The sequence below is a fragment of the Quercus robur genome, chromosome 5, assembly GCF_932294415.1.
Source record: "Quercus robur chromosome 5, dhQueRobu3.1, whole genome shotgun sequence".
In the NCBI taxonomy this organism is placed as follows: Eukaryota; Viridiplantae; Streptophyta; class Magnoliopsida; order Fagales; family Fagaceae; genus Quercus; species Quercus robur.
Genome location: NC_065538.1, coordinates 9,382,434 through 9,392,807, shown reverse-complemented (window position 1 = coordinate 9,392,807; position 10,374 = coordinate 9,382,434). Strand labels below are relative to the sequence as shown.

The following is a 10,374-nucleotide window of genomic DNA, read 5'->3' as shown; positions in this document are numbered from 1 at the left end:
TACTATTCGTGTTCTTTGCACATTACATTTGAAAATTCTCAACATTTCGGTAAAAAATTGAAGAGGTTTTATTCATTTCATACATTTCTCTGTCAGGTTAATTTGTTTTCTTAAAGTTACATTAATAGTTACAATTAATTACAAAAGCTATGGATTATTAAGATTAATATGCCCTATAAAGCCATAAAGAAAATCAAGACATTTAAGCAAACAAGGCTCATAATAGTGTCATATATAGTCTATATAGAAAAATTCTTAAAATGTAGGGATGTGCATTCAATCCACCAAATTCAACCTAAATTTTTTATAAGTCAATGGATTCCTCCTCCCCCGAGATTGAGTTGGGTAGATTTTGTGTTGGCAAGATTTTCAACCCAAAAACCTGACCCAACCGAAGCTATAAAATTTTTAAAAAATACATGTACTTTGAATTTGTTAGTTTGATTTATTTTTGTATATTGAGACTTAATTTTTTATGAAGTTGGGGTATTAGACTTAATTGTGAAAATTGTAATGTTTTTTTTTTTTTTTTTTGCTAGGTAAATTGGGAAGGAGGTTTCGAACTCCAAACATATGGCATCATAAAGAGTGTTGATATCATTATGCTATCAGGTCACTTTCATTGTGTAAATTATAATCAATTATTGAATAAGGAGCTTGAATGATTGAATGAACTCCTTTTTTTTTTTATTAGGCCTCACAAAATTTTCCCAACTTGATGATTCAACCCAATCCGATCTATGCGTTAGAGCATTCTCAATTGAGTATTTAAAACCACATGTAGTCAAAAAGTAGCTAAACTCCCCCCAAAATTTCATGTATCAGCCTCAATATTTTGTCCCAAAAAGTTATAAATGAATAATGTTTCAATACACTTATTGAGAAACTATTCATCAATCAATTTCATCCAATTTTAAAATCGCACCTCCCTCTCTCTCTCTCTCTCTCTCTCTCTCTCTCTCTCTCTCTCTCTCTCTCTTCCTTTGAATCAAACCTCCATGGCCAATCCAGCTCCTCCTTGAAAAAATCTCCACCTTTCACCACCACCATCACTGATGGCTATGCAAAGGCTCTATGCAATGGGGCACGGGCGCCACCTCTCTCCTTAATTTGCTCGGTGGCTGTTCGATGCAATGATGGTTTCATTTTCAAATTTGATTGTATCTCTTTATCAAGAGCTTTCTTGCTTGTTTATTCACTATGGAGTGTGTGGATCAATTTGTGTTTTTCACCTACCAATTTGAGGAAAAAGAAAGAAAGAGGGGAGCCCTCACTTGAAATTGGAAAATAATGATGAAACTAGGTACTAATTAATGCTCTATTTATTTTAAAGTAAAATGTTTTTTGTAAAATGTTTTCTCATTTTTAGGTGTTTGTTTGCATGTAAAATGTGGTTAGACTTGTAAGATATTTTTTGTTGATCATAAAATTCTTTATAAAAAGATGTAAAACATTTAATCTTTAAAAATCAATAAAGTATTTTACTAAAACACACAATAGCTTCCTCTCCCCTATTCAAATTTTCTTAAGTTCAAACCCATTTATTGAAACATGAATCCATCTACAAAAAAAAATTATTACATTTTTTATTTTATTAAAGTATGTATCACTTACAATCATTACAGACTCTCAATTATTTTGAGATGAAAGGATACAAATATAGAGTAGTACTTTGCTAGGCACTAAGAACTAGGAACTCATACAATATATTAATTAAGTTAACAAACTCTTTTATTTATTCATTTACAAACATTAAGTTGACACACTTGAATAAGCTACATATTTTATTAGAACTTCAGCAGCCTTGCTCACTTTAACTAGAAACGTTAGGATTCCCAAAGAAGTTTCACTTATTTATTGTGCCCATAACAATAAATAAATCTTATCAATTATAGGCCCATTAATTGATAGACAGAACCTAACTCCAATGGAGTACCATCACTAAGTCCCCCAGCTTGAAGGATCATTAGGGTTTGTGACAAATTGCCCGATTGATAATGATGATGACATGGAATCCATGTTCTCCGTACGATTTTTAGGCACGTGTGGATCATAAGGATAATTAAAATCAGCTGGAAAATATGGGATTCTAGCAAGTGGGTCAAGTTCTTGTGAAGCACATGAATAAGGCATGCCACAATAATTACCACTAATAATCTCACAAGGTTTTGGAATCATGGGCACTGTTAATGGATCCTCATCATAATGTGGTGCTGTCAGTCCTGGACCAATAAGTTCATCACCAATATAATGTGTTACTCCACTAGTGCTGAAATTTTGATCTTCTTGATTGGGATCAAATTGTTCATGTGGTTGATAGCCTAATGACCATAGTGGGTCATAAGATGAAGAATATGATGGTGGTGCTATTAGGGGTGGAAAGTGAACCAAATTGGTACCATAATTGGTTTGCTTTAATTTAAGATCACCATGATCAAAGTCTTGCAACATTGGGGTTGGAGTGGGAAAGTATAGCTGGTCTTGTTGAGAGCTTCGGATCCACTTAGGGTTTGCAATTAGAGAGGAAAAACCTTCCTCAGAGTTGCCATTACAGTGCATATCAGGAAAGGTGGCTGTGGCAGGAACATCGTGAGAAATCAGCTTTTTCTTCATGCTTGAATGCCAGAAGTTCTTAATCTCATTATCTGTTCTTCCTGGTAGTTGCTTGGCTATCTGAGACCACCTGTTAGAAAAAAGAAAAAGCTCCCTCTTCTATGAAAAATGAATGATATTCATGATGAAGGTTACGATAAAGATAACAATAATATAAGAAGAAGATGGAACATAAAAATTATACCAGATAAGATTTACAAGTTGAGGTATTATATGTTAAATATAATATAAAATAATAAAAAAGTAAATAAATATTTATTTATTATGTTGTCGGTGGGTCACTAATGATATTTATTGTTACATCTTTTTAAAGATTTTTATAATGAAATTGGTAATAATTTAAGCATTTTTGGAAAAGAAAAAGAAGGAGGTACTTGTTTCCTAGAATGGCATGGAGTTCAATGATGAGGGCTGCTTCTTGGGTAGAGAAGCTCCCACGTTTTAGGTCGGGTCTGAGATAATTTGTCCATCTTAATCTACAGCTCTTTCCACATCTCTGCAGGCCTGCTTCATAGAAACCGTACAAGAAAATCGAAAAAAGAAAAAGGAACAAGAACAAAGATAATTTGAGAAACAGTACTAGGAATCTATGAAAGCTATATAGCCAATGCAATGAGAGAGAGAGAGAGGGGGAGCAGTAATAATGTTACCAGCAAGTTTTGGGACAGATCTCCAGCAACCATGGCCATAGGTTGAAATGTAGTTAAAGAGCTTCTCATCTTCCTCCGGTGACCATAGTCCTCTCTTCACCTTCTGCATGTTACAGCATGAGTGATGTCTCATCTTTCTCTCTAAAAGCAGTATTCGTGCAGCCAATGACAGATCAATAATAAGTATTGGGGAATAAGTTTAAAAAGATGAAAAAAGTTCAGAGAGAGAGAGAGAGAGAGAGAGAAAAGAAAGGCAGAACTAGGTCTGGCCCTAGCTGTCAGAAGTGTGATTCCTGAGTACACTGAGGTCATGAATTTAACGTAAGAGCTGGTACAGTTAGGTTTTTACAATGGATACTTCTTTTTTTCACTCACATGACATGCAAGGTGGTGGGTCCATTCATGTGTGTGAGATATCCCACACCTTGATTCTTTGTCAAGAAAGCATATTTTTTTTGGATGAAAATATGTGACCGTTTACCCTCTAGCTTGGACTTATTGAGAATGGGCATATTGGGCAATAGTGAGGTTTGGAGACAAGGTCATGAGCTGATATATACATTCTACATCATGAATTTTTGAACCATGATTGAATATTGAACTTTGCCTTTTTTGAAAAAGGGTTCTCTTTGGAATAAAGTAGGCATCCCTTCATAGAGAAGAACAATCATTTTTTGTTGTTGTGTATCGTACTATCATGTCATATGTTATTCTATATATAATCAAAATTGTGTTTTTATAAATTATTATGATTATTGATTACACTAAAGGCTCAGTGGCAGCGCCACATAGTGTTCAAGGGTTCAAATGAACCTCCTGACTTTTGGATTTTTTTTTTTTTTTTTTTTTTACATATAACAATATTTTTAAAGTTTTTGTTTTGACTGCCCTAAATTGAAATTTTGAACCCCTTAAATAAATCCAATAACAAATCAATTCAACACCAACAGGTATCATGGCTTTTCTTTTTTCTTTTTTTTCTTTTTTTAGGAAAAAAAAAACCAACAACAAACCAATTTGATCTAAAATCTAATAAAAAAAATAGCAAGCCTAACAACAAAAATTAGTAATTTTTTGATCTTAAATCTCAGGAAAAAAAAATAAAATTAAGTAGGTAGCAAAGTGTAAACAGTGGGAACTAGGAAGTGGGAAGTGTAGCCAATATTTTTTTTTTAATGATTATATTATTGCGTTGAAATCTTGATAGATTAATGCAAAAGACAAAAATATTTATATATATATATATATATATCTATATATATATATATATATTTATATATTCTTAATAAATTATAAGGACTAATAAGTTGTTAAAATTGAGTTGAATTATTGAAAAAAATAATTGAAAAGAGTTAAGACAAAAACTAATAAATAATAAATTAAAATATTCTAAGCAATAATAATTAAAGTTCACTTAACAATAATAATTAATGACTTTGTTATAATAGTAAGAAACAATTGATGATTTCCAAGATTTAATTTTAGTAACACTAATCTTCAATATACTAAGGAACAATATGCTCAATAAACTTATAATCTATCCTTTATTCTCTTACTGTATTATGGATAAATTATTATTCTATTATATCATATATATATATATATATATATAAACCATTTTGTCACTTAACTTTACACATCTATCAAAGAATATGTTTTTTTTATCACGTGCCTCAATAATTATCATAGGGTAGTTTACTCTAAGTGAATTCTTTAAAAAGTTACTTATAAGAGAATTAATATAATTCAAAAAAAATGTAATTATATCCCATAAAAAAAATTAATAAAGTTTCATCATTTAATTTAAACTATCTTATTCATTAACTATATTTCTAGTACAAAAGTTTCAAAGTTTGAAATACTCTTTTAAAATTTTCATAAATTTAAAATACCTCAATTAAATTTTTTAAGAAATTTATATGAAATTTCATGAATTTTTTTTAATTTAATTTTATCATTTACTATAATTTTTATTATAAAAGTTTCAAAAAAATTCAATTAAAAGTCATTATCAAAATGTTTAAAAAAATTTAGTATTTATTTTGAGGTTATTCTAAGAATTTGCTACAATATTTTGTTTTAATAAAACTCAGTCTTAAATGAATGCTTCGGTCACTTAAAAGTAATTAAGGTATAAACTCTAAATAACAATAAGTCATATAGGTGAAAAAACAAATGTTCCCAAGATTCTCGTTGCTTGGGGGAAAAAAAACATTCAGAAAGATGCCAGAGCACAACCGGAAATTATTTTAATATTTATTATGGAGTTTTTTTTATTGGATAAAAGATTTTAATGTTTTATTTCTATTGTTTGAGTTGTGATAGGGATTAAATTCCATCTTCTTAGATAAGAATTAGTTTAGTATTTGGATTAGTATTCAAGTTCAACTAGGATTAGTTGTTTATCTTTATCTCTTAGTTACTAGCTAAAAGATCTATAGAACTCCAGATAATTTATTTTGTATTTAGACTATTATTTTTAATCAAAGATTTCTTTATTCAAAATGTGTTTGTGTTTGGTGGTGATTACAAACAACCCTTAAGTGGTGAAGCCTAAGGTTTAAACATGGGAATGATCTAGCTGGGAAGTCTAGATTGTACTACATCACAAACCCTATAGGCTTAGTCTCACATCACTATTATGAATATCTTCTTAATTTGAAATAGATCTATTTAGTGCGCTTCACCCAAACCTCTCCGCTTAGCCTTGCGTGGGTTTTCCCCACCTCACAAAGGTGGTAGGGTAGGGATGGAATGAGATTTTAGCCCCGCACCACGGGACAGGATGAGGATGGATTTAGACATTTTAGACCCACCCCACCCCATCTCCGCCCCGCCCCGCCCCGCCCCACCCCGGCCCGTGTTGACAAGGGTTAAATTGTAAATTTTTCATACCCTAAAACACTACTATTTAAACAAACATATTATCAGCTTATTTTATTCTATCTAACGTGATTCTCTGCCTCTTTTTTCTCTCTAGCAAGGTTGGAAATAAGGTACTAATTTTAATGTCTTCTTTTGTCTATATTAGAAACAAATTTATATACTATTGAATCATTGATTTTGTATTATGAGATTTTTTCTTTTATTGTGATATTTTCTTGTTAAACACTTTAATAATATTATTCAGTTTTTGCTAAAAATTAGTTTGATTTGATGGGATCAAAGTTATTTATAATTTTAAGTATATTTTTATTAACGAAACATGTTTTATTAAAAAAATTGTAATAGTTGTGGGCCAATCAACAAGAAATAGAGTTTTACAGGGTGAGGTGGGGCGAGGCTTCGCAGGACTCTAAGGGGGAGGGATGGGGTAATAAAATTTTCCTCATCATGTGGGCCTGGGCGGGAATAGGGTAAGAGAAAACCATACAGGGCGAGATAAAGACTCCATCCTTCAGCCTCGCTCCACCTCATTGCCATCCCTACATGTTCTTAATGGATTATTGCTACCTCACTACCACGAATCCTTAGTGCGATAGTCACTTCACAAGTATAGGTATTTATGGGGTAAGGGCCAGAGTTTAAATCTCCAGGTGTGAGTTACATACACGTATACATTTAGATTAGTCTAGAGTAGAATTTCTTTCTTGTATGGAAAAAAAAATTGCTACCTCAATAGGTGTACTTCTTTTGATGACGGCTTATAATTACAATAACAAAGTCTACTCCTCTCTCTAATAATGAAGGCAATGAGATTATTATAGATATGATCTCATAATTCGAATCAACATTGAGGGTTCAGAATATGTTTTAGGGCTTAATATTCTATGGATATTCGACAATTCTACCGCTACTCGTCTACTCCTATATATTATTTTAGTTTTTCTTTTTGAAAATATCAGAACATTCTCAATGCAATAATTTCTGAGACTAAAGGTCTGTTTAGATACCGCTTATTACTGAAAACACTGTAACAAAATAATTTTTAAATGTGTGAATAGTGCCATGAGATCTAGTTTTAAAGCAAAATTTGTATTTTTCTGTACTTACGAGTCCTGTGAACAGTGCATGGAACTTAGGAAAAAAAAGCCAAATGCCAAAGGCAGACGCAGACGTGCAATCCAAACTCAGCTTAAAAGGGAAACGCTATCAAACGCAGTCAAAAGATGATTTATTGAACTGTTAATGTATCTTTGGTACGTTATTTCAATTTGTTTCAACTTTCAACAATGCTGGCAAGGAGTTCTAATCAAGTGTGTATATATATATCGTAGGGCTATGCTAAAAACTAAAAAGATGTGAAGTCTCAATCAAGTACAATAACCCTATCACGAAACCGTCCTCCTCTCACATGCACACACTCACAAACAAAATAGTACAATAACCCTTTCCATTTAAGTATCTTCTTTTTAACGTTAAGTAATTAATACGTGTTGAGCCAATACCCATGGCTTGGCCATTTGGGTCAGGTGGAGCTTTTTAGAATCGTATTAATTCATTGTGCACTGAATGGATTATTTTATAATGTAGTTAATAATTTAAATAAGTATCCCAATAGTATTAGTCAATGTTATTGATGTGACAAAATCCAATCCATTTAATTCAAAATGGATGATTATAGTTTTAAGAACTATATATATATATATATATAATAAAAATAGGGTCATGCTAACAAGTGTCCTTAGAGCAATCGTTAACAGTCTATATTAGAAAAATTTTGACATCACTTTTATGAAAAATGAAAAAAGTTATCAAAATATTAATTACTTTTTATTTCTTTTCCTATAAAACTTTTTTTAAATGGATTGTCAACTGTTACCCTAAGGGCATCCGTTAGCATTTCTCATAAAAATATTACTCTTAAACCTTTAAAGGATCATTACCTTGGATAGATGAGGATCAATGTCCATAATTATATGATGATCAATGACCATATATAGTTATACATATATTTTTTGACTGAATATATAGTTATATATTTGATTTCCCTAACAAAAGATTTAACAAGACAATGTACCAAACCAAAGAAGGAAAATTAGGGTCGGTGTACTTCTTGCTAAATTAATAGACAAACTTAGATTTACATGCATGGATGAAGAACAACAAAGGTGAAACTAATGAAGAACTCTTTTCTTAGTCATGTTAACTTATGCTCGATGTTAACGATAATATGCGTTTGTATGCTTTCCAAGTTTCCCCAATACCAAGGATATGTGATAATGATAATTATAATATAACGTAAGCTTCTATATATAAACATATCTTAGATTTCTAACTTTAGATTGGCAAACCACGAACAAAAAATGTCTTGGTTTAGTACTTTTAGAGTCTTTTAAGTGTTGTCAAGTTTGCTACCTAGGTGATAAAGTTTATTGTGCATGAGTGTGGACACCTACTCGACCGATCAAGAAGCCCAAATCTTGACAAATTGAGTAGTATCTTAACAAATCAAAACTCGCAATTTTAGAAACGCTAAAGTCAGCCTATTAGCCCATTAAGTGATTAGGGGGTGCAAATAAGTTAAAAGGTATTTAAGCAAACTCTAATACGCATCCAAAAGACTTTTGGAGTTGCTCTCTTATAGATCTAAAGGTTTTGTGGCTCTTGCTCTTAAAAGCTTCTAAGGAGATCATTCAAAACACAATTTGAATTGATGGTGTTGAAGCTTCTGCAATTAAAACCAATCATTGCAAAAATTGGATATGAATCTTCAAGTGAATTATTGAAGTCATGGACTAGATATTCACACTACAACATCTCCATAGATGTGGAAGTTCTAAGGAGATCATTCAAAACACAATTTGAATCGGTGGTGTTGAAGCTTTTGCAAAACTAGTTATCACAAGAATTGGATATGAATCTTCAAGGGAATTATTGAAGTCATGGACTAGAGATTCATGTTGCAACATCTCCATAGATGAGGAAGTTCATGGACTAGGACTTGCATTTGGTAATGTTAGTAAGTTTATAGGAATAGGGTTATTCGGTTATTGTAAAACTTGTAATTAGTTAGTGGATTTGTTTTACCTTGAGATTGATAAGTTGAATCCTTCTAGGATTTTTACTATGAAATTTTTATTTCTTTTGTTTTCCCTGGATTACCATATCATTTTGATATTCTTGATTGTATTGTTATTGGTAATTATTTAATTAACCGAAAAAAAAATTATAATTAATCTAATTAAAATCTTGTCCTTAAAACTGTTTAATAACAATATATATATATATATATATATCAATGATTACATAAATGCATGATAGAATAAATGGAATAGCGTAGCACAACTACCAAACATTTAAGGTCTATTATTTTGTTATTCTAGAACTGGTTGACTTGGAAGTATTACAAGTGCAGTAGGTGTAGTCTTGATATGAAGAATGCTAATTCAAGATGAAAGTGATATTGATGATGATGGCAATATATGGTAGACTTTGATATGAGATGATAGAAGCTTAATTTGTATTTTATCCCTAGGCTTAAGTCCAACTCAAAGTGTTTAACAAAAAAAAAAAAAAAAAAAAATCAAAGTGCTCATTCAATCCAATTGTTTAGGTTGAAGAAAAAGGGTGGAAAATTTTGTGTTAGCCAATGAACTTCTAAGATTGGTCATGGAAATGGTTCTTATAAAAGTTACAGAAGGTCCCAATTTTACTCCTTTTCTAAGTAAAAGAAGGTCCAAATTAATTGATACAACCTATAAATAGAGTTATTCAAAATATAGTAATTTCTACGTGTATATTTGTTTATGTGATTTTGTCTGTTTTGTTAACAAGTCATATATACAATCCAAGTGAGTGAGGAAAAAACAAAATCATATACAATCCCTTGATATGAATCTAGAATATTTCCTGGAGTACGTTTAAGATACATAATTCAACCAAAGTATTATTTTGCATTGACACATGACTATATGAGGACTATTGATATACTGAGACGTTGCTATTAGAAGTGTTGCACTAATTCAACCGGTTCCTTTTTTTGTTTTTTGGACCTGAAAATATGACTTCTTAAAACAGACTTTGGTGTCAAGTTATAATTAAGCACATGACTTAATCAAATAATAATGACAATTTAAACATGGAAAACAGCCAAAATAGTATTAATAACATGGGTATATATATAGTAGACTAAACCCTAGATAGACTTTTAGTACAAATTGAAGACTTG

General features: G+C 31.1%; 1 protein-coding gene across 1 annotated transcript; it reads right to left on the bottom strand.

Moving 5' to 3' along the window:
- Positions 1-1,670: 1,670 nt before the first annotated feature.
- On the bottom strand, positions 1,671-3,529 carry LOC126729003 (transcription factor MYB26-like). The gene is made up of 3 exons (XM_050434770.1): positions 3,264-3,529; positions 2,988-3,117; positions 1,671-2,683 (listed from the first exon to the last, which is right to left on the bottom strand). The coding sequence occupies exons 1-3, from the start codon at positions 3,394-3,396 to the stop codon at positions 1,942-1,944; spliced, it is 1,005 nt and encodes a 334-aa protein (XP_050290727.1). The 5' UTR covers positions 3,397-3,529; the 3' UTR covers positions 1,671-1,941.
- Between the last annotated feature and the right edge of the window lie 6,845 nt (positions 3,530-10,374).

What these genes read in the sequence shown, in the direction of transcription:
- LOC126729003 (XM_050434770.1), bottom strand. Translation starts at nt 3,396, where the DNA reads ATGAGACATCACTCATGCTGTAACATGCAGAAGGTGAAGAGAGGACTA. An exon ending in ATCTGTCCCAAAACTTGCTG is followed by an intron (nt 3,118 to 3,263) that starts GTAACATTATTA and finishes TCTATGAAGCAG; the next exon opens with GCCTGCAGAGATGTGGAAAG. An exon ending in CATGCCATTCTAGGAAACAA is followed by an intron (nt 2,684 to 2,987) that starts GTACCTCCTTCT and finishes TTTTTCTAACAG; the next exon opens with GTGGTCTCAGATAGCCAAGC.